This window comes from Xiphophorus maculatus, chromosome 20 (genome assembly GCF_002775205.1).
Source record: "Xiphophorus maculatus strain JP 163 A chromosome 20, X_maculatus-5.0-male, whole genome shotgun sequence".
Taxonomy (NCBI): Eukaryota; Metazoa; Chordata; class Actinopteri; order Cyprinodontiformes; family Poeciliidae; genus Xiphophorus; species Xiphophorus maculatus.
The window spans coordinates 15,044,214-15,069,329 of NC_036462.1; the positions used below are offsets into that span (position 1 = coordinate 15,044,214).

At 38.1% G+C, this 25,116-nt stretch overlaps 1 protein-coding gene across 2 annotated transcripts in view; it reads left to right on the plus strand.

The window, feature by feature from the left end:
• The first annotated feature begins 2,791 nt into the window (after positions 1-2,791).
• LOC102224305 (kazrin-like) overlaps positions 2,792-25,116 on the plus strand; it is a 172,955-nt gene continuing 150,630 nt past the window's right edge. For both annotated transcript variants that reach the window (XM_023324764.1, XM_023324768.1), the window contains exons 1-2: positions 2,792-2,865; positions 2,997-3,086. In XM_023324764.1, the coding sequence (XP_023180532.1) occupies positions 3,011-3,086 (76 nt within the window). In that variant the 5' untranslated portion in view covers positions 2,792-2,865; positions 2,997-3,010. The remainder of the gene's footprint in view (positions 2,866-2,996; positions 3,087-25,116) is intronic.

The following is a 25,116-nucleotide window of genomic DNA, read 5'->3' on the forward strand; positions in this document are numbered from 1 at the left end:
GTTTATTTCAAAACAAGAGGTCTGGATTTGAGGAGGGGAGCCCTGGTGTGTTCCCCCTGCTGAGCCGTGGAGTGAGAGACGACTCTGTGACGTTCCTGGGTTTCCCTGCATGGGAAGAAACTGCCTGTAAACCAGCTGTTAGATTAGGGACTTACTGCCAAAAATTGCACTTGAGTCGCATGTTTACCAAATACATTTTTTTTACTCCTGAGTAGTTTCTTGAGTAGATACTTCTTAGTTTTACTCTACTAAATTTATGTTGAAGTAGTGCTACTCCTACTTGAGTACATTTTTTGGGTACTCTACCACCTCTGCTAGTTTGTGAATGTGAATTCACAAAATGGGGAAAGTTAAGCTAGAATAAATAATGGGGTCTTTCACGGTCGGAGAGGTTATCTGAGGATGTAGATTATTGCTAAAACACGCTCATCTTCCTCTACGTTGCAGCGTGTGGAAATCTGCCTCATGATCTCCACAGCTGCCTCCCTGCATACTGAGGCGTGTTCACAAGGGTTGTATTTCCAGTGGAGCCAAGGAGGAGCTGATTTTTATTTTATACTCAGCACATTTCTGCAATGTCTTTTCATGTTGAAGCCTCTGGAAACTACCAGCTGTACAAGCCCTACTTTCACTTTTAATACAACTCCTCCACTTGTTCTTTCTCCGTTTTTTCCCCCCCCCGAAATTCTCGTCTGCATTGAGGTGGAGGGAAAGATGAAGCGCTCCAGTTTGCCTGGAGTCTGTTTCCCAGCAGCGGCCCAAGCTTTGAGATGGATCGTGGGGATTTGCATGGGGTGGGGTTGGGGTAGTGATAGAGATGTGAGGGGAGAGAGAGTGAAATGTTACTGCTGAGGCAAAGCAAATGAGGTCTGGAAAGAAGGGGGAGGGGAGAAAACCTAGATCATAAAATAAAAGTGTGTCCATGCTAGGAATGTGAGGAATCAATTATTGAGTTAATCTAGAGTAGATTGAGTTTATCAATCAGCTAATGATTAGTTGTTAATCGGCTGAGTTTTCTCTTGTATCAAGATAGACCATCTTTCCATAACATAGTTACATTATTCATAATATGCTGAATTTTAAAAAACATCATTAAATTTTAACATTATTTTATGTCAGTTGTATGCTAACAGAATAAACTGAAAATGTGGGTTTTCTCACATTATTAAACTTAGACATATTTATAAAATATAACAAGAACCTCTAAAGTTGCTGAATAGAAAAAATCAAAGATTAAACTTCAAGCGCTTGTCCAGTGTTTATATTTCAAAACAGAACCGTATGAAGTTAATTCCCAACCCACTCTGGACTCTGATTGGATTATTTCTCTTTCCCACTATGGTTTCGGTTCACCATCTTTTTTTCTGTACTGTTCTTATTATAGATTTTTATTATTTTTTTAAAATTGGTATGCTAAAGATAAGGGTCAATCCGAACCAGGCGGCTGTTAATATTAAATATTTGGAAACGTAGCCAACGCGGATTGAACGGCTTCGCTCTCTAGCCTTTGCTAAAACTACAGACAGACTACAATTATAAAACAACGCAAAAATAAAAAATCTACGTCATTGTTCACAACGTCATTGTTTTCCTTTAGTTCACTGATTGGCCCGCCCTAAAATCAAATGGAGAGAATCCAAGTGAAGAGGAGAAAGCCGCTGGAAGCAAGATTTTACTTGAACGGGAAGGTAACATTTTCGACCATCATGTTTCTGGCTCCGCTCAACGATGACGAGTGGCGCCCTCTGCTGGGTGACGGCCAAACTGCAACACAAAGTCGATAAAAGAAGCGGATGTTATTATGCTGCTTTAATACTGCAGCCTAAAGTGACCCAATTCCGACTTTTTGTCAAATCTGATTTTTTTTTTTTGCCGTTCTCGTTCACACTTCCAAATATATGTCACTTGTATGTGATCTCCGGTGTGAACTGCAAACGACCTGAAAGTGTCCCGCATGCGCCGTAGAGGGCGCAATGACGTCACATATAGAGCGCGTGCTCGGTGTTTTTCCAACCGCCATAAAGAAGTAGTGGTCAGTGTTTGCGGAAGTAAACGTGGATGCTAACGGTGGAGCATAGCTTGCGATGTTGTCGACCGGAGCAGCACTTTAACAACTTAATCCTCATTACTGTCCGCCATGGTGGTTGTTTTTCTTCCCGCTTGCGCGTGTGAGGGCGCAGAAAAGTGACGTTTGTCTAGTATCAGTGACGTTCAGTGCGGCCTTGGCTTTAGGTCACATTTGAATCGGATACGTATCGGATATCCAAGTGGACTGGGTCGTATTCGAAAAGAATCTGACCTGTGCTGTTCAGATTGTCATGAAAAGATCGGATACAGGTCGCATTAAGGAGAGAAAAAAAATCGGAATTGGGTCACTAAAGGCTGCAGTGTGAATGTAGCTTAGTAAACCAATTGATCGTAAGTCGATTAATTGTTCTCATCCTTATTCATACAGCTGTTTCCTTCAAAGTCAGCTCTTGCTGGATTAACTTTTTTTTTTTTTTACCTGGTAGAAGCTGCTGTTTCTTTCCGTCCAACGCCGCCTGACCGTGGAGGATGGTCGATCTGTATGGATGAAGATGAACACGATCAGAGTCAGAGTTCGCCTCTAGCTCTGCTACCTGTCCTCTGAGATGCTCTCGTAGAGAACTTTCTCTCCTGCACGCCCACTTACATGCTGACGAGGATCCAGCCCAGCACACACACACACACCCCACACACACCCACCACCACCTATCAGTGCAGGCGAGCAGCTCTGTTCGTACTGGTGTGTGCAGCGAGGAGCTGTATTTCACTCCCCATCCGCAGCAGCAGGACATCTCCACAGGAGTGCGGTTGTCACCAGACATCACACAGCAGCGCAAGGCAAGCATCAGCCTTCTCCCTCTTCCTCTTTTGTTCTCTGCTCTCCACTTTCCCTCCTTTCACCGATCTTGGAGTGACGCAGTCTGCCTGACCTTCCTTTATCTCTCCGCTCTCTATTTCTGGCTCCTCAGCAAGTGGGACTGCCATGGAGGACACCCTCACCTGCAGCCATGCCACCTTCTCCCAGGTGTTTGGACGCCAGGGGCAGCTCATGCAAGCCAGTAAGTGACAGGAAACACACCTGATAAAAGCTGCATGTATCATGTGTCAGTATCTGCTCTCCACCTTTTGTTGATCCAGTTTCTCTTCTCTTTTTGGCTTGTTGTTGCAGTTTTTCCTTTTTAGAGTGATCCTGATGTTGTGCAACAAGCGTTTGTAAAACATGTCACAGAACCGGTTTACAATAGGATGAGGAAAACAGAAGCAGTTGTGGTTGGATGATTAGGGAGAGGATCATCTTAAGTTTTGAGTGGTTGCTGTTGATGATGTCGGCAGTAAGTTTATGAGAGGCAGGTTGAGCATCTCGGTGTATTCAGAGCATTTCTGTTTGCTGTCAGGAGCTGATCTACATTTGTGACGCTAACTCAGCCAGCCTGAGATTTATTTGAAATTAAAGTTAACACACAAAAATTGGAAGAAAACTTATCTGATGCAATGTTTTTTTAAAATACCAAACAATTTATAAAGCGAGGGGGTTAAATGATTGTGTTTCTGTTCTGTATTTTCAGATCCATGTTTAGCTCTGATTGATATTCTACCTGGTATGTTTTCATTTAGTTTCTCTAATGGTTGTGCAGGATCTTCTGGGCTCCTGATGCTGTTAGGCTAAAGTTATTCCTTTTTATCCCTTTTATTACGTATGAAATGTTTAAGTTTGCTATTATGATATATTTTGGCTGCTTTGTGAAGGCAGCAACTGGGAAACCACTGAATCAAAACTAGATTTTACAAGAGAACAATAAAGCACATTTTTAGATATTGTACCATCATGTAGTGTCTTACACTGCATTGTAATATACGTAATGTTAGGCCTGTCATAATAATCAATAAATCAATTAATTGTATTGTAAATGAAAAAGAGCTCAATAATTTTCATTTCCATGATAAATCTCTTCTCTGTTTTTCTACCAAAAACTGGCTGACAAAAGTCTTCAGTCTGGTGCTTTGGTTTCAACAAGCCCTTTTTTCAAAGACAATTTTATTTGTTGTTGTGTTTATTTATTTTGGATCTTTAAAATGTCCTGCAGTTCCAGTGTTAAATGTTAAAGTTAACACTTTGAACTTAAAGTTTATTGATCTTTGAGAATGTGTTCTTGCATTATTATGCCATTATTCTACTTGGAAAAAGGTCTCAACATTATTATCCTTTATTGCAATAGCTTTTGGGACAATTTATTGCCTAAATTTAGTGCTTTTGTGTCAATAATGTATCATATTGTACTACTATACCATATCACATTGTGTTGTCATGCAATATAAACTGCACAGAGTATCATACTATACCTTATCTTTTGTCGTAGCCTACATTTATGATGCAGATTTATGGTATTTGAATGAAACAGAAAAATAAAACAACTTTTGTAGCATTTCTTATGCATAATGTTGATATTTCTGGAGGTGATGCAGTCGGCTTATGAGAGGCAGACCGAGCATATTAGCTTGTGTTTCATTGTCAGGACGGCTTTCAGAGCATAAAACCCCTGTTAAGCTATATTTGTGACTATTTTCTAGTAATAATATTTAACAACTTTGTATAAACTCAAATCAGCCTTTTATTCTAACGGTATCAGGATTAAATGCCAGCATTAATACTTCGACTCTGGATTAGCAGGTGTAGTAAATGGATGAATCATAGTGCATCATAAAGTATATAATCACATTTTAAGCTTGGACTAAAATGCAGTATTTAAGGAAATTGGGGTGATTATTAAATCAGAAGTCCTTAAGTCCAGTCCTCAATTTTGCAACTTTTAGATGCATCCCTTTTCCAGTGGACTTAAATCTTGACTGGCTCTTTACCAGGCCTCTCCAGAGCTGAACGACTTGTTGCTGAGGAAATTCAGCCATTAGATTTAAGACCGTCTTAGACTGCAGTGCACATGGTCAGAATTATAGATTTTAGAGAATATACTGAATATGCAGCCATTTAAAGCTGCAGTATGTAACTTTTACAAAGCTGTATTTGTTGGATATTTTTTCAATGTGTCTCCATGTTGTGACAGTGATGAGAGATAATCTGTGAAAAGATAGATTTTTTTTTTTTAACCATTGTCTGAAGAAATGCACTGCTCTTGGTCAAAAACAACAAATCAGAACCAGGAGGAAGGTCTTAGTGCTGTCAATCATTCTCATGTACTTGCTGCTAAATGTGCTAATGGAGGGAAACACCTTAAAGAAATTGTCTTAGCATTCATGGCGGGCTGTCTGTGTGGAAGGAGGAGGAGGGAGGGCGTGAGAAGTGCATCTATGAGATTGATTGGCAACGCTAAGACCCCCCTCCTGGGTCTGATTGGTTGTTTTTGATTGGGAGCTGTACGTTTCTTCAAATGGTAATATTAACAGTGGGATGAGGTCGAGCATTTCGCCTCCTTTTTGTAATGTTTTCAGATTATCTGTCTCATATTACACTGTCACAACATGGTGACAGTTTTAACAAATATGTAAGAAACATATTTTTGTAAAAGTTATTTACTGCAGCTCTGAATAGTTGTTTCTGCAAGAGCCGTGTGCTTCTTCAGATGACAGCAGGACCTTAGGGAGAAGGCAGAGAAACTTGATTTTTTTTTCTTTCAGATTATCTGTCTCATATTGTCACGACATGGTAATAGTTTAAACAAATATGTAAGAAACACATTTTTTATGAAAGTTACAGACTGCAGATTTAACTGGAACAAAAAATGTCTTGTCTACAGATGTAACAGTGCCAGAAATGTCGACACAAATAAATTTCCTCAAGTATTTTTCTCTTAAAAGATTTGGTCAGTTCCTTATTTTCAGAGCTCAGCCAAACAAGCAAAGTGTTTCCTCCTCACGCTGGTTAATGAGGAGGCAGAAACATCACAATGATCCTGGCGTTTGTGTTGCACCTCACACACACACTTTGTTGTATCAGTTTTAATTTCCTGTATTCCTCATCATTACTACCTGGAGAGAAACAGTTCTGGTTCAAAGCTAGTATTGCAGACAAGAATCCAGCCGAGAAGCTAATATTGGAAACAGCAATTATTTTGGAAAACATTTCAGAAAGTATCTTGACACATTTATCACTGAAGGACTTCATCCGCTAGGATTTGTGACTACGCTCTATGTTAGGAGATAAACTGGATTGGTGCTGCAGTGGATTGTTGTCTCTGCTAAGTTCTTAACCCTCTTTTTGCTTCAGAGCGGCCTTTTATAAATAATGCACTTTGTTTAAACATATCTGAAGGCTTAATGCTGTGTTCATGAGAGCAGGCTTGAATTGAAGCGTTGCTGGGCCCTGATTAAAATTCTGCTTCAGACAGACCAAATGCTGGAAGCAGTTTTTGAAAATGAGGATTTTTATGGAGCGCCGCTGATTTATTTCTGCCTCTGTTTTCATGCTTGCTTGCTAAATAGAGACGGCGACTCTGTCAGGATTTGTGTGGAAATAGTTTGAACAGTTCAAATATATAATAGTACCTGGGAAATGCACAGATCTTTATTTTGTATGAACCAAATGTTTCTATTGAAGGATCATAATGAATGAAGAGATAAAACTAGTACAGCTTCTCATTAGTCTATAGCTGACGGTCACAGTGGTTCAGCCAATAACATGAGAATTATACTCCAGTGGGAATAAAAGTACTTTATTTTTCTAAAGGATGGTTGTGTATTTAGAAGTAGATAATTATATTTGATTTAAGTGAAATTGTAATTTATTTGGGTCATGAAGTAGTTTTTAATAGTAGTAGGAATGTGCCATATATACGGTAGAAATGATAGAAATTTGACCTATGATAGAGACCTCACCGGACTGTGCACAGAGTCCGATCCAAATGACCCCGTCTCTGAAGACCACAGGAGGGTTAAACAGTAAAACAGGAGCAGAAAAACGTAATCTGCAAAGTGCGTGTCTTACCACCTTAAAGCAAAGAATGTATTTAGCTGAATACCAGCAACGCAGCTAACTACAAGTTCCAGTCACAACACTGGGAACAGAAAGCCTGATTTAGCACTGACATTCATTACATTAAAGTGATTGTGTTTCTATATAGAGATATATTTTTCATTTATTTATTTAAATTTGATTTAACCAGGTGGCCACCATTGAGATTCAGCTGCTGCCCATCATTGCCAATAATAGGCAGCAACATAAAAAAGTTAAACATTACGAACAACAACATCCACAAAACCGAGTTTTAACGCATACAACTAGATACATTCCACTCAATTAGTATGTGATTGTTTTAGTTTCTATTGTAAGTTTTATATACATCATATACTGTATATTGTTACTGCCATCCATCACAATATGATATGAATTTTATGCCATATCGCACATCCCTAAGTAGTAGTATTGGTTATGGTGCCAAAATTTACTTTTGCACCTCGGGTTTTACTATAAAACCAAGGCTGGTGTTGTTGGTGTTTCAGATTCCTTCCTTCAAACATGATCAATGATCTTTAATCACCTTTGACTCTTGATTAATCAGGTCCAGTAGGAAAGAATTTGAAGCATTGTGCCCAGATATTTCCAGTTGGTGATAATTGTGGACTGCTAATGAAGCCTCTTCTAAGCTTGTGAAAACACTAGACCACGTCAGACTTCTCGTAGCAACCGTGTTTGGATCTAAAAATGAAGCAAATTGATGTCCAATGAAGCAAGAGCAGGCTATAAAAAGATATAAAAGCTTTGTACCTTTTTACTGCCTGAAAGGACATTAAGAGATGTGGACATAAAGACAAGATCTGAAAGAATAGCAGAAACACTCAGAAAGACAGGCTGCTCGTCAAAGAGGCTTTAAATCTAGAAGCATGTGTGTTAAAGAGCATGTTCGCAAAAAATAAATATCTATATATATATATATATATAGAGAGAGAGAGAGAGTTGTTTATATGCTGAAGTTAACAGCCTTTACATTGACTAGATATGATTCTAAAAGGACAAAAACATCTTGAAAAGCTGCAGAGATAAAAAAAAAAAAAAAGCAACAAATTTGGGAGATTTCATCAGATAGTTCTGTGACTAAAGGAACTTAATCATGTTTGAAGAAAAGGTTTTGGACAATAATCTATATGAACAGTTGAATGAGATATAATATAGAAAAAAGACATTTTCTCTCACTTTGTATCACTGTCAGACTGACTTTTTATTGTTTAGGACACTTGGGATTAACAAAATTACTTTTATTTGCTGAAAGCCAGAACAATGTGAAACAGGTTTTTTAATAATAATAATAATAATAATAATCACTATTATTATTATTATTATTATTTAACCAGATGAAATATCTTGTTGAGCTCTAGTCTCTCTTTAAAGAGGAAACCTTTTAAAAATAGAGGTTTTATAAGTACCAACATTTACATTTAATCATAAAAATAGATTTCTTTCATCTTAAAAGCACCAGATTATAAAATAATAAAAAAACATGACTATCAAAAGCAAAAGCGGTCAACAAAACTCTTCTTCTGTCTTTCAGTTGTGCTTTAAGTTCACAGAGTCATTTCTCTGTTAATTTTGACTCGTACTGAAGGTCATAAATTATTTCTTTCTTTCCTGGTTTACACATTTCTCTGTACAAAGATAACTGTACCAAACAAACTATGAAAGTCAAAACGTCGATACCATAGCTGTGTAAGTTTCTGAGAGGTTAATTCATCAACGGAGGAAAACCTGTGGATGCATTTTTAGGGGAAAACCTCGAACGGCTTCACTGTGTGAAATTATAGAGAAACTTAAGGAAATCATGTGAACCTCCCCGACTCTGAATGTGAGAAGGTGCTACATTCATCTGTTCATGCATTTTTAAGCAAGTTTAAGCTGCATGGGAATGTCCAGCCTTTGTCCTGTTAATCTGGTCATTCATTGCCAGATATTTTCAGCAGCTGTATTCAGCTACAGCCCAAACTGTTTGACTACATTGCAGGGTTCAATAATTCACAGCTCACAAATCGTGTTCTCCCACTGTACAACCTGAGGCTCGGATGCTACCTAACCTGCTCTCTGCACTGCTGCCAACTCATCAGCAAGAAAAATGGATATTAGCCGTTTTAAAAGTCGCTGGAAGTCATCATCACCTCATTTGCATATCTGGCAGAAGAATAAAGGAATATCTACTTTGGCAAGGCAAAAGTGATTAAAAATACTGATTTAGACGACAAATAAACTCTATGAAATAACTTAATAGTGTGATTTTAATGATATAAATAGTTTGCCTGAGCGTGTAGCGCATAAATCGGTTTTGAATAATATCAAATTTAACTCATCACACAGTGCAGGAGGTGAATCATTGACTGAAGCTGAGTGAATCAAAAGCAGGGATTTATTTTGGTCCAAAAGTTTTACACATGGGCCAAAATTGTTGAGTTAAAAGTAAAAGCGGGCCAAAAAAAATGAAAAGGTAAAGAAAGTAGTCCAATTTATTTATTTTTCTGTGGGATCTTATTCATTGTAGATAGAAAATTTGAAAAGGATTTTGCATGTTTGTGTATTAAAATAAAATTAAAAGAAAAATTAATACAGGTTGCTTTCAAAATATTTTAGGCTCCAATGAACAGATTTATTATCCAGTTATAAGAACAGGATTTCTTTCAAAACGCTTGCTAGATTTAGCCAGGAAACTAAATAAAAGCTGATTTGGGTTCAGAAAGTGAGCTTTTCACTAAATGTCTCTGGATAAATGTGGTTCTGCGTATAATAGAAGATTGGCTATAAAAAAAACTTTGAGTTGAACTCAACATTTTCCATTGTAAGATAATTACATTGGTAACAATTTTACCTTGATTAGAAATAAAAGTCTCCATCTGCATCAACCACATGTGCTGGACAGGCCAAATTTGAATCATTCTTGAACTGGACTTGAGAGCTGTACAAAACCAGTACAAGGTCCACAAATGGCCCCAGTGCCAGACTTTGGACACCCCTGTTTAGAAGAGGGAGGGGCTCACAGCAGCGCTCACTGCTCACTGTAAGTTTAGTACTATCGGTGCTTCCCTGTTTTGTCACCAAAGTCTAATAACGCTGAAAAAAAGTTGCTTGAGAGGAATCTGTAAAGTTGCTAAATGTGGGAACAAACTCGGTTGGTGAGCAACAATCTGATGCTCACCAAGCCGGATGTGAGGAGACGATCGCCAGAGAATAAGAGAAAGCTCAACAAAAACAAATGTGGTTCTTTGGCTACGGGGGCCTCTAAGGGACATGCGGACATTTTTTTTTTTTTTGCATTCTCTCTCAAAACCTTTGTGTTCCCTCGCAATAGGTTGTGTTCTCTTACAAGACTTTCACTTCTTGAAAACTGAAAGTCTTTCTATTGCAATAAAAGGTTTTTCCATGTATGTTAATATCTCAGATATCTGAAGTTTTTATATTCTTTAGGATACAAACTCTCTTCAAACTGATGTGCAAAAGCAAAACAGCCCAATTATTGCTTTCTGTCTCTTTCCATTCCTTAGACATACACAGAAACTTTCTGTAAGAAGAAGAAGAGAGAAAAAACATCCAAACCATTTGGACTATTGTTGAGTTATTTTCACAGTGAAGTCATCTGGCAGCTTTGATTGTATCTTTTTCATTGTTGGTAGTCTGAATATTTAACAAAGAGCCATTTTTATGTGCAATCCCAGCTCCACCTTACACAAACAAGCATGAGAAAGCAGTAATAAATCTAATATCAACCAGGTTCTGCACCAAAGCATGAGGAATGTGTAAACGTTTTCACTGAGGCTCTTTAAACGTGTGCATTTGTACAATTTCAAATTTACATTTGTTTTCACAGTAATTCTATACAAAATAGACCTGGATGTTTTTGCTAATTTATTGCGAGAGAACGCAAAAGGAAATGTCCTCTATGGAGCTCCGTACTTGGCAAAACTTCTGTGTGGAGAACAATGTAAAAAAGTCCTTTTTGTCGTTTAAATTTCTGTGTTGATGCATATGCAGCCGTCGATTGCTGATCAGAAGCCGGTCGCTTCTCGTTATCCTCTGTTTGCTACATAATTCACAAAACAACAAGCTACTCTGAGAAACTTCTGGAAGGAAAACCAAAACGTTTGGCTCAAGTCTTACCTTTTAAAGGCAAGGCAACAAACAATAAAAAAGATGCTGGATTTTGAACATAGAAAAAAATCTGTCTCTCATTTTTCTGACCTTAGCAAACAGGATTCATTTTAGCAAAAGAGGAACCCAGAGGTTAAAAACTCCTGTCAGGCACCAGGCTGCCATAACCTCCAGAATATGAAAGCTCTCATGTAACCAAAAAGAAATCAAGGCTCTGCTTGAATGGATGAAAGTCCATTCAGGCAAGCTGGGTGGAAATCCTTTGCTTTGCAGTTGTGAGGCAGCCAGGAGTTCAAGAAATTCACTGCAGGGTTCAGCTAAATGTTCAAAGTCCTGGTTCAAAACATGACATTTTCTGCTGGAAGCTGAGACTCTGGCTCTCGCTGCCTCCTGACAGGAATAAACTCAATTTCCTTTTTAATTTCTGAATGGCTATCTTATGCTATATCTATAACCGGTCATTTTATAGATATTTAAGTAGTTTGGAAGATTTTGTTGTTTGTTTTTAAACTTCCTCTAAGAGATAAATTTAGTTCCTCTAAGAAAAACAGGTTTTGGATTTTAAAAAAAGTTTATTTGGCAGAGAAACTTAGAGAGATGAGACTTTTTCTTCTTCTTCTCCATATTGCCATTCTCATCTTATTAATTTGTGCTTTGTCATGTCTTTGTTCTTCATAGCCCGCTGCTTTCTGCCTGTGTGTCAATCAGCCCAGGCCTCATATTTTCATCACTGCAGAAAACCAAATCTTACCAAGTATTTTTAGTCTAGTTTCTGGTGCAAATATCTTATTACACAAGAAATGAGAAAAAACTAAAGTGCAACTTTTCAGCAAGAGATATGAGCCTATTTTAAGTCAGTAATTCATTAATATTGATAAAAAATGGCCTAGTTATACTGGATTATTTCACTTAGGTGAATAATATTTTCATTAAGGGATTAATTATTTGAAACCAGTTCCCTATTCTTGCTGAAAAGTTACTTGTGAGCTAGTTTTGTTTTATTTCACGTGAACTAAGATATTTGAGCCAGAAACTAAACAAAAATACTTGTTAAGATTTGGTGTTTTTGCAGTGTTTCATATGAAAACGGCAGACAAAAAAAATCAAACTATGCCACACTGCAAAACACAAAAACTAACCAAGTATTTTCATCTAGTTTTTGGTTCAAATATTTTAATATTTGTTACTTTGAACTTGCTTGTTTTCAGTAAATAATTATTGAATATTTATTTAAAAAGTGCTAGTTCCACTGTCAGAACTTTTTACGTATATCTAGACATTTTTCATGTTATAAGTGAAATAATCTGCCTGTGGAACTAATATTTATTTATTTATAATCTACATTCAAGAGGTATTGACTTAAATCAAATATAAGACTTTGTTTTTGCAGTGTGGGTCTTTTGAGTGGTATATTCAGTGACCCTTCCTTCTATATCGGCCCCATTTCCCAAAATAAAACTTGTTTGCTCTGATATATGCAGTCGAGCTAATCTATAAAAGTAAAAATCTATTTTTGGATTCATCCGCTCACACTGTTCACCAGCTCAGCTTATAATTTTTGCAGCATCTTTGCAGTTTTCCTTTTTTCTCTCCAACTGCCTGCGGCAACTCAAAGTTCTTGAGGCTAAACATCTACATAAAACAAGCCTCATGTGTTCGATCACTGCGTCTGCACAAATCCCTGCCAGTTCAGCCTCCGCTCCGTCACGGCCGGAGTTCGACTCCCAGAGCGACCCGGAGTCACCGTTCTGCTCCGCCAGACCACAGTGGTGCTGGAACCGGCTCGCTCTGCGGTTTTCTGCCGCCTCGTCCAAAGATGGGATCCGCGGACGCCTATAACTCTAAATGTTGTCATCGTTCCTCCTGTGTTTTGTCATTGTCGTGTCGCTGCAGCGGGAGGTCAAGGTGCTGGCTTTCATCCAATGTTTTCATCCCGGTTAGACTCCAGGGCTGCTGGCCATCGACTTTAATATCATTTAGAGACCCTCTTTGAGTGTGTCTTTGACAGAACGACGTTCACTGCAGGTGCTTCCTGAAACAAATCCCATCAGAGGAAGCTGTCTTTGTATTTTTTTTTCGCAGATACCGCTCTCTGTAAATGTTATTTCAGGCATATTAAATTAGCAAAAACACAAAGCATTGCTGAATCTGCCTGATTACATTCACTCCAATCTACTTTATTGAACGAGCCTCCCACACTGGAAATCACTTGCTCAGAGTCAATACAAGTGTAATTTATACAACCCTCCTTTCTCTTGTTTCCATGTTGGATTTGATCAAATCAGGAGCTGAAACTCAGCAGGTCACATAAGCTGCATAACTCCTAACAAACCATCACAACTGTTACGTTATCAGGCTCCACATTCGATTGTGTGTAGTTACAGGTTTTTGAGACTCTTGCATCAGTCACATTTATCTTCATTAGTACGCATTAGTAAACGATCGATAAATAGATTCGAGAGCTCACTTGCCGTGTTGTTTGCTCAGCAGAAACAAGAAGCTCTGGTTTCTGTCGGTAAAAGGGATCAACCCGTTCTCCATGACTGACGGGAGAGTCTGTCAAGTTTCATTAACTCCAGACATCTCAATTCATCGCATGATGAGACAGACGCTAAGCTGCAGGAAGTACAGTTGTAGTTTCTGCATGTTTTCTAAATAAACTTACCACACTACTTTAATTTAAGTCTAACCAAATTGCGTTTACTTGTAGTAAAAGTCTAGCCTGAGCTAAATTGAGTCACACTGGTGCTTTTAGATTAACATCTGCAGACTGGGAACACTGGAAATAAAATGTAGCCCTGAGATCAGTGTGTTATGCATTGTTTATAGATTTTGTTCAAACTGCTGGCTTCTTTAGATCGACTGCTGCTAATTGCATTTTTATAATTAGATTAACGCAGGACTTGATTGATTACATGTAACTGCACTGCAAAAACACAAAATCTTACCAAGTATTTTTAGTCTGGTTTCTAGTGCAAATGTATTTAAATGCAGTTGAAATATGATAAAACTAACTTACAAGTAACTTTCCAGCAAGATATAAGAGCTTGTTTTAAGCAATAATTAAAAAGTACTAGTTCCACTGGTAGATTAATTGACTTATGCCAACATTTTTCCCACCTTAAAAGATAACAATCTGGGTGTTTCCCCCAATGTATTATAAGCCTGGCGGGCCACCAGGCTTTACTTGTGCCCCCACCAGGCTAAACATTGCTTATTTATTTACTTTTTTTAAATGATTGAATTTTTTAAGACTTTATAGTTGGTCTTCAGATATTAATCTTCCAATAACACATAATTATCAAGAGATATTTTAGAATTTTCAGTGAACTTTGAATTTTTTTTTTTTACTCAAAAACACGATGGCTTAGCAAGTTTCCTTATTAAGACCTTGAATCTGCCAGTGGAGCTTGTTCTTTTTCATCATTATTAATGAATTATTTACTAAAAACAAGCTCCTTCATCTTCTTCAAATGTTAATAGCAAGTTAGTTTTGTCTTGTTTCAAGTGTGTTAAGATATTGGCACTATAACTAGACAATACTTGGTAAGAGTTTGTGTTTTTACAGTGTGGATTTGAATCTGAAATTTACTTTGTTGGACTGACCAGAAATGTTTCATGTTGGGTTTTGACATGTCTGTGTTTTATAATAAACTAAGTTACAGTAAAGTTTATATAAACACAGTTACATTTAACATCCTACTTAACGTCTGAACCTTTCCCAACATTTGTATTCAGTTCATTTTTGTTTTTTTTGTGTCGTATATAAATAACTCATGAATATATTTGTCATGTTGTGAGTGAAGGTCGAACCAAAATGCAAGCAGAAAGCGGATAATGATGAATGAAGTTTAATTAAAAAGTCCAAAAACGACTTACAACTGGAAGGAAAACACAAGCAACCAGGAAAAACAGTGAGCGGATAACATGGAGCAACAAAGTTTGACTGGAAAATAACAGGAGAATCCAACATCCAGGTGTGATGAGAGAGTAAACAAACAGGAACTATATCAGCTATAAATAAAACAGAACAATTCTGATCAAATCAAAATAAGAATAACTGAGGCAGACAGAAAACAAATAAACTGTGAACCCAAAATAACCCAATTCACAGTTTTCACTCCACACTGTTTTTATTTTTAAGCAGAATGAGGAAAACCTTAAACTGCTGCTGTGCCAGTTAATCAACAGGTTGTTGCTAGGTAACCAAAAAGTGAGTGAGTTAGTTAAGGGCACTAACCGTGCATGGCTGGGCTTAAGAAGTTGAGCAGCTAAAGCCTTTCCTCTGCCTACATCTCCCAGAATGCTGTGAGTTTCTAAATGAGTTGAGTGAAGTTCAGAGTTCAGTGAATATTCTATATATTGAATAGTCTATCAGATGTATTATTTATTTATATTGATCACATTTCTATCGCGGTATATATTTTTAATGATTTATTGTCCAGCCCTATCTAAACCTTTGCCTACTCTTAAGCTGCTTCACACCAAATGCGATTTGAGTGTCCTGTGCATCTGGTTTACATTCAAATGTATGTGGGAGCGTTGCTTTGTGTTTCGCATGTCTAGCGCTGCACAATGTTTTGAGCGTTCGACGCGTGTCAAGTTCGTCCAACGCTGGATTTGGAAAATCTGAACTTTTGCCACTGGACGTGGAGCGTCAACCAATAAGAGAGACTGCTATGTGACGTGGTGGCCTGTAGTTGGTGTCCTGCCAGGATGGAGGCGCCGATACGGGTTAGCAGGTCATCAAACTGGGCTCAGGTGAGACGAAAACATTGCTGATGGCAAACCTTGTCATCGCCCAGTTCGCCTGTGAAACTCACCAAACTCACAACTCCTCTGAATTATCTGGTGAATTGAAACATGCGCCCAACGGCCACATTTAGTTGTTTTCAGTAAATCAAACCTAGACATCCGCCATTGTTCAAAGTAACCGGGAGAGGAAATAAAGGCAACAGGCTCCAACGAGCATTGTACCGCTGTTGTTTGTTCAATAGAAACTGAACACAAAATGCTCAGCAAAGACATCTGAGCATCGAACTTGAAGCGTCTGACGTGTTTCTGATGCATGAAACGCAGCACTAGAGAGTTTGTGTTTAAGTTGATATGCAGGGTTAAGTTTCCTCTGCACACACCATTTTGTATTTAGGTGATAAAGTTACATTTTGGTCTGAAAAGACTGGATTACATTCTTCCACATGCTTCCTACACCTCCAACATGGCTTGTAGTAAACTGGGAACAGGATTTACTTCAACACTGTCTTCTTGCTACTCTCCCCTTGAACTTGTTCACATTTTACAACCACGACTACAGACATTTTACTATAAATTAGCTTTTTTCAAAAGAAAATTGAGTGCACTGGATCTCTTTAAAGAGTATCACAGGAAAGGGCGCTGAATGCAAATGCATGCCACACTTTTAAGACTTATCTGTAAACCTTTTGGAAGCCATTACTTTTTTTTTTCAATATGTATTTCAGGATGTATCAGTGGTTAATGCTCTATGTTAGCCACTAGTGTGCACTGACGTTTGTGGTTATGATGTGAGAAAAAAATATTTTTACATGACAACATAAAATCACATGATCCACTTCTTTGTACTGAAAGCTAATTTGAATTTCAGGGTAAAAACTATTGACGATGACATTTTTCATGCTCCAAAATAATATTCTAAATGCATTTCCTACAGAAAGCACCTTCCTGTTTCTAATTCTCTTTATTCCTACATGGCTCTGCATTGTTTTAAAAGATTGCACATATTTTACCCACCGCCTTGCCGCTTACCGTAATCTATGTATTTTTGTTAATCTGTTTCACACACACACTCACACAAAAAGAGGGTTATTGGGAAAAGTTTAAGTGAATGTGCATAAGCTGAATACTGCTCGCTCAGCGGACACATCTCTTGGATTTAATAGTCACTCATCTGCAGCACCAAGAAGCAGCTAAATTTGTCGCTGCCTGATCTGCTGTGGAGAGTGCTTAAGGTATGAGCATCAGCAGATTTCACACAGGGACTAATCCCGCTTTTTTTGGAGGCCGATTACTGTATTTTGAGGTTTGTGTAACTGTGTCAACATTTTTCGTTACTGCATTAGCGTACTGCACGTTCCACCAGCCCATGGTGCAAAACTCCATGCTGTAGAGAGGAAAACTGGTCTAATTTAGTGCACACACCTCAGGAGCAGCTTGCAGTGCGCTGTTCACATTCCTGCTGTGTTTTCTGCCCGCGTGCTGACTCTGCAAATCTGCATCGCTCTGCTCACTTCTCCTCGCTTCTCTTTCTTCTTCGAAGCATCAGTTTTTGTCAGAGTTTTGCCACAATGCTGTCACAATCCACCGCAGAGCAGACAAAGTAACACAGAGGAGGAGAGGGATACTGGGATAAGAAAGAAGCTGCAGAGCAATCTTCAAACGGAGGCAGAGATGTGGTGTGAATTTCAAATCGGTGTCACGCTTCCAAATAACTCGAAAAACATATTGCTTCTAAATGTGAATTTATTCTGACTGGTCAAAGTTATGAGCTCTTCTGGAAACTTTTCATTGGAAATTTGTCAGTGAAGCCAGAGTTAAATGTGAAAGGCGAATCAGAATGAGATTAACAGGAGTATGAAAATGGAGATACAAGGTTTTTGCCCGACAGTGATGACACTATTTGGTTCTGTTTGCTGGAACAGAATCTAAATAAATAAAATCTAATTTTGCAAAAGAAACAACAGACAAGAGTTAAAGCTGCAATATGTAACTTTTACAAAAATATATTTTTTTCCATATTTATTAAAACTGTCACCATATTGTGACAGTTTGGTCTGAGACAAATAATCTGTGAAAAGATTTATCTCCTCCACCCCACTAATGACCAAAACAACCAATCAGAGCCAGGGGCGGGTCTTAGCGCTGTCAATCAATGCTGTTAAATGCGCTAATGGTCGAGAAACAACTTACCGTTACAGGAAAACTGTTTATCCGCCATAATCAGTAGCTATGCTAACTGGCTTTAGCATTAGTGCTAGCATTTGGCTTTGGTAGTGAATATATGTATATATATATTATTCTTACTCTTTCTTAACCTTTCTTCAAAACCCAGACAATTAGCATGAAACAAGCAGGTGGCAGCTTCATGCTGCAGGTATGTGTTGCACAGTTAATAATTAATCAGTGTGATTTCACAGGTTCTTTTATTGCTAACAACTGCTAACACAGACAAGAGCGGCAGTTAGCGCCTCCGCTGATCAGCAGTTACTGCGCTGAATTTCCGTTTTTGTTTTTGTATAGCCATAACGTAACTAGTGGGTTTGCCCTATTCTAAGAAATATTTGTCAGGTGCCAAATGAAAGAAATGGCTAAAAGTTTGTCAGTTCAGCGCAAGAAGAACAGTGTTTCAGTGACTGTCTTTGAAACGGAATAGATATTCTTGTAAAAGATTACAGTTTATTTAAAGATGAATGCTATAAGAACATTTTAAGATGATTTCAATTTGAATAAAGCTTCCATCTGCATTCACCACATGTCCTGGGAGGCTAAATTTGAATTATTCTTGAATTATTTTTGAAACTATTCATTAGAGTGGCCCAGTCAAAGTCAAATCCAAGTGGAAAGTTTTAAAATTGGTGTTCACAGTCCATCCAATCTGAATGAACTTGATCTATTTTGTAAAGAAAAATAAACAAAGATGAGCAAAGGTGAAATAAAACACTGAACGAACAATGACCCAGCAGTTTATTTATTACCTTTTAGTTCACTTACAGTTATTCTCTACTTTGTATTGATCACACAGTCCAATAAAACGCATTAAGGTTTATGACTTGAACCATTACAGTGACAATCTCTGGACTATTATTGCTTTCTATTTATGAAGGGATGGAAATCCTGAACTCACCAGACAGACTCTTCATTTCACTCTTTAATTTCACCCCGTTCTGTGGCAGTGACCCTTTTTCTAAAACTGAAGCCATTTTTAGGCAGAAACTGATCCAGTGAATCTTCTTTTCATATATGGATTATAATTATGGAAAAAATATGGATTATAATTTTACTGAAGGCGCTCCTATCTTTAGAAAAACTACGGCTGGTCCTCTCGGGCGTTCTCAACATGTAGGCTGTGCAGTTTAGTGATGAGCTTTAAAGTGCTGAGTTTGAAAAAAAATAACTCTGTGATTATAACTTTTTAATACTACAGTGTTTTTTCCTGTTAAAAAAACATCTAAAAATGTTTTTGATAAGATATTGAAGGTTTTGTTGGTGTATAAGTATTTAAATGAAATGTTCCTTCCAGACCGGTTTAAAGCCCAGCAGGAGGAAAATGTCGGCTGGCGAGTTTGTGTGAAGATACGATTCTCATTTTGCTGGAGGAAGTTATGAATTCATGCTGTTGCCTGTAGATGAGAGTGACTGAGTGATTCTGTCCTGAACCAAACTGCATAGCGAGCAAATCACAGCCGATACAAACGCAGTCTCAGTGGGCGCCGGGGTCGCAGAGCTTTCTGGATGTTTCAACCTGAGTGATGCAGAACAGCAAATAAACTGTCCTGCTGTGTGGATTTAAAGTGGACTCAAACCCAGCAGGTCGAGGCGTCGAGTAGATTATGTGAATTTGAATGAAAGAATGGAGAACAAAACATTGAAAACAAAAATCATGGAGGACAAAGGGAGCCAGAGTAGAACAAAAAATCACCGGGAAGTAACAAGATTTAACAAGAGTAACCAGAAAAGTCTAAATACTGTTTTTAGTGAGTTGAATGACAGTAGCTGCATTTCCGCTGACCATTTTACTTCACAATTTGACTTTTCAAAATAAATTTGCTTAATAGAAACTTGCTAAATTCAGAAAAACTCATATTTTTTGATAAAAGATGTTTGTGCTAGGATGAGGTGGTCAAAATTAGTGTATTAGGCAAAAAAGCTAAATTTATTTGTAATTTTTTCCAGTGATCAGCAACATGATGTTGCTCAAAAAGATGCAATAAATGAAGTGGTAGGAAGATTTTTTTATGACTTATTCACGTGGTATTTTAATTACGTTTCTTATTGAAAATTCAGCATTTATGAGATTGTTTTTTTTTTTTTTACATGTGCGAAATGTCTACAAAGTTTTGTGTCCATTTGTAATGGAAACACAGCTTCTGTCTCAATGTTTTTTGAGCCGTTCTCTGTGAAGAGATGGATGTCGGTGAAAATCCCCGTTTGTTGAAGCAGCTCATCTGGGAGCAACAACAAGTCACTTAAACCCTTTTCTCCTTGTTCTGGTGCTCAGTTTGATCTCCAGCTGATCTTTGTTTGCTGCCCGGCTTCTACTGGAGAACCTGCGTTTTCTTTAGTCGAGTTTTTACGTTTAGTGTGACAAAAGAAAATAAAACCCAAGAAGTTGCTTCCTTTAAACGTCTTATGCTGGTTTTTCTATCCCCAGTGGACAAGTCATTGCAAATCCGTGGAGATTTGAGTTCAAAAACATTAAACACCGACTAAAATTCAGAGTCACTCGCCCTGACCCGGTTCACTTCCACAGCTGACCATTGGCTATTAAGTCAAGTGGTTTCTGGCGCTCTCCACCTCAGCTCTGATGTCTTCTCGGCTGGCTCTGTCCTCCGCAGACTCTCTCGCACACAGAGACATGCTGAGCATCATTAAACAGCTCTCTGCTCTGTTCTCCTCAGGCTCACGAGTAGCAGGCATGTGAATATGGAGAGTTCTCACTGTTTGATGTGGGAGAGGAGTCAGAAAAGCCCAGAGAACGCGCTGGCAACAGTTTTTACCTCACAGGAATGTCTAACTCGGTAACAGTGTTGATTTGAAGCGCCTTTGAACTCGCTGGGCTGTTTACCTGCAGATAAACGTGGTAATGAATGATAGAGGCAATACCTGCACGTCCAATAAGAAGACACCAGAAAGTGAATTTCCGGCATCAAAGCAGCTGATAATGATAATGGTTCCGAGCCGTCACCCCATATTAGAGCTAATTCAAAGTTTCTCTGTTTAATCCTCGTCTGTCGCACTTAAAGTTTATGAGTTGTGTGTTCTACCTGCCATTGTGCTGAAGCACAACGATACGCAGCGGCTCTGACCCACTTTCATTTGTCCTAAAAGACGGGTTCAGGCGCGCTCGCGCAGACAGTCCTAATTGGTGGAAGGCTTGTCACCGGTGCTGCTTCAAGCCTCGGCTTTTGAGATGCACTCCAGCGTGAAGCGTCAGGATTTTCAAATGTCATATGTGAGCTCACACAGCTCTTCTCTAACAAGCAAGCGTTAACCTCGGCTCTGTGAAGACGAGAGGATCCTCATTTGCTCTCCTCATATCAGCAGATGAAGAGACGTTGCTTTTACTCTGTTTGCCACAAATGTCTTCAGAGTTTCTTCGTAGGTTTTCATCCTTTAAAACTGTGGTTAGAAGCAGCTGCAAGTGAAGCATCTTGTTTATGTGCATATCTGCATATTTGTTACTGATGTGAAGAACCAGCAAAATGTTTGCATCACTCTTTGATGATTGCAGCTTCAGCATCATTCAGCTCCCTCCAGTCTTACTGTGATACCTGTGATAAACATGTGGACTGCTGACTGAGCCGGCCGTTAAAGAAGGTCGATTGTGTGTCTAGTAAACCATCTCTTTGGATCAGGAGGGCCCGACTCCAATCCTAGAGAGCTGCAATCCTGCAACTTTGAGATACATTGCTTCTCCAACACACTGAATTAAATGTACTCAAATAACAGTAGCACTACTTCTACATATTTTTTATTCAAGTAAAAGTAAAAGGTAGCCATCCAAGAAGTTACTCAATATTGAGTACCAATCATTTACTATTTAAAAATTACATAATCAGACAGACCAAAATATAAAGTTATGTGTAAATGTAAGTATTTTAAAGGTCAGAATGAAAAGAATTCAAATACCAATTACAAAATAGTAAAATTAAACAAAAAAAAAATCTATATCAGATTCTTTGAACAAAGAACTAAATAAACTAACAAAAACTGCAGGTGTGTATCCGATGAATTTTTGGTTAAAACATGTTTGTTCTTCAGTGAAGTTACTCACAGTGGGTAGAAAATCCACAAGTTTTACTTAAGTAAGAGTAGAAATACTTCATAATAAAGTTATTCAAGTGCAAGTAAAAAGTACAGTGTAACAGAAATACTCCTAAAAGTATTTTTTTCCTCCCAAAAAACCTCTTGTAACTGAGTAAATGTAACGAATCTTTGATCCTCCAGCAGATTTAAGAGTGGAAATTATGTCTTTCCCACTTTGTGTCTCTTCAGATCCTGTAGTGTTAGAATTTAAAATACTGTTAGTTTATAAATCACTGAACGGTTTAGCACCACAACACATTAAAGATCTGCTGTTGTCATAGCAACCTTCCAGACCTCTCAGGCCTTCTGGTTCTGGTCTGCTGTGCATCCCCAGAACCAGAACCTAGCGAGGAAAAGCAGCATTCAGCTTCTATGCACCACAAATCTGGACAAACCTTAACCCCCCACCCCCACTTGTTTAGAGGGACTTTTGAAACATAATAAATGAAACAATTAACATTTTGATGTGTAATGATGACAAAGTGTAATGTTTCAGCTGTTGACTATGTTTTCTATGACCTTGTATTTTTGTGTTTTTATGATTTAAAGCACTTTGCCTTGTTGCTGAAGTGTGTGACACAAATAAACCCAGAGCCCAGTTTTAGTCTCATCTGACCAGGAAACAAGTCCAGTTAAAGTTACTGGTATGACGTAGTGACTAAAGCATCCATTCAGCATGCAAACAGACTGTAATGGTTGTCATGGAGATTTAGTCTGTTTTCTCACTTCGTAGTCCTGTAGATGTTTTGGGCCTCAGTTGGATCAGAGTTGCTGCATTCTGCTGGTGCAAGTTTGTTTTCACCAAACCGTTTGTCAAATGAACTGCAGCCTAGCTTCTGAAAAACATTTTCCCCTGAGGTGATGCTGGGAGTGCCAGCAGTGATACGCAGTTCTTTATGTAAAGAAAACTTTCTTCTTTTCATCTCCTCAGCTGCCACTTCCTCTGAGCATGTCATATATTTCTATATATTGTTGGCAGAGGTTTTTCACCTGTGTTCTTGGCTTGGGTGAATCCCACAGCTTTCACACTAATTAGCTTGAAATCTTCCTCGTCGTTGTTCGTACTTGGCAGCAGTTGTGAGATACTTTCATCATGTTGCTATCCTGAGTTTGTATCTCGTCTTCCCTCCACCTGTAACTGGGTTCAGTTTCTCCAAGTGTTTGTTTTGGTTGTGTGTACCCACAATGCCCTGCGTTTGGTTCACTGAAAAGAGACCGGATGCTTTGTGGCAGAGGAACTCCTGAAATCACCTGTGTGTGTGCTGGTGCTGAACTTTCTTGTATTATTCTCCTCTACCTCTCTCTCATCATTAGTGTTAATTAGCTCAGAGCCACTCAGATGAATCTGAATTATGACATTAATATACATTAAATGACTTTGAACTGTTAAAAAATAAACCAGTAGACAATCTCATTAGCTTCTTAGCTAACATTTGTCAACTCCTTTGGTCTGCATCCCTGTCCTCGCTTCTTTCGCCACCGAATTACTGCCACCTCCAAATCTATGGCTGGTTTTGCTCACTTTAAATTTTAAAAACAAACTTTTGCGACCTGCAAGACAGCTCAACATACATCAAATTTGCATTGGCTCTGTGCTTCATGTGACCCTGGCACAGATAGAAATCGCTCCCATTTTCTCTGAGGCATCACAGTTTTCGAAATATAATGCAAACTTGATTTTATACTTTATTTTATTCTTATTATTTTTAGCATTTTTTCCTCATTTCACCACTAAAGAATGTGTTCATCTTGTGACTTTGCCTGTTTCAACATGAGCTCAACATGCAGTAAGTTTTTATAACGATTATTTATGTTATGTGTGTATCAGGCTGTAACTAATTATTATTTTCATAACTGACTATTCCATCAATTATTCTGAATATTAATTGATTAACAAGATCATTAAATTGGCACATTCTGCAGATTTTAATTTAACCACTTAAGACTTTTTATGCAATATTAGAAATAAATTAAAATATTCAAATCAACAAATATAATGTTATTTAAAATAAACATTATTTTGATAATTGGTTTGATTAGTCGTTTCTGCCTTGGCATGTGTTTGAGTCAACGTTGTCTGCTCTTGTTCTTTCTATCACAAACATGTGATAGAAATCTTATCCCATTTTGAACAGTAGCCAAGAGAAATGGGCCTCTGTGTCGCATCATAATTAAACCCCAAAGGGAAATGAGAAGTCCTAAATTACTAAAACACAACTCAGCAACCAGCTTAAAATAAAGAGTCATACAAAACAAAAATATTTACACTGGAATTGTTGTTGCTAATAAGTGTGATATTGATGACTAGATGTTTTTTTGTCAATTGAATTGCCTAAACACTTTTCAGTGTTGGATTATTGTACATATAGGCCAAATTTATTTAAAGACTTCTTGTTATGTGTGGTTCCGATAAGTTTGCAGGTTGCTTTGCTAGCAGTGATGTCTAGCCGGAAAACTCTTTTGCATAACAGAGAAAGACTTTAGTCTACCAGACTAAACAATAGTTCACAAAGGGAATAAACTGTTTTTATGTAAGCTTCTGTCTTCGCGACTCTGGCTGTCACTAATGTTGTTTTTCTTCCACCTACACAGCAAGATACTTTTGAAGATTTTTCATCAAAGTCACAGTGGGAGATATTTAAAGTCAGCGATGTAGAAGTAGATGAGGCAGATTGCGGTAAAGTGCAAGCAGCAATAACTGCAGGTATTTTTTTTTTCTATGCTGCCTTTTCTTTCTCATCCTCTGTAATTAATTTGAGATGTTTTTAAAGTCATAATGCACGCACTGAAGAGCTCGTGACCTTTTGTTTGAGCAGATATCCCATCTCTCTCTCTGACTCCCCTGCACTTATAGTGTGGAAATCTGTAACCTGTGAGTTTTACTCAGAGCTGAGAGGAGAAATTTAAGTGTAGAGTGGTTTCATCAGGTGGAGGATTATTAAAACCATCAGAGT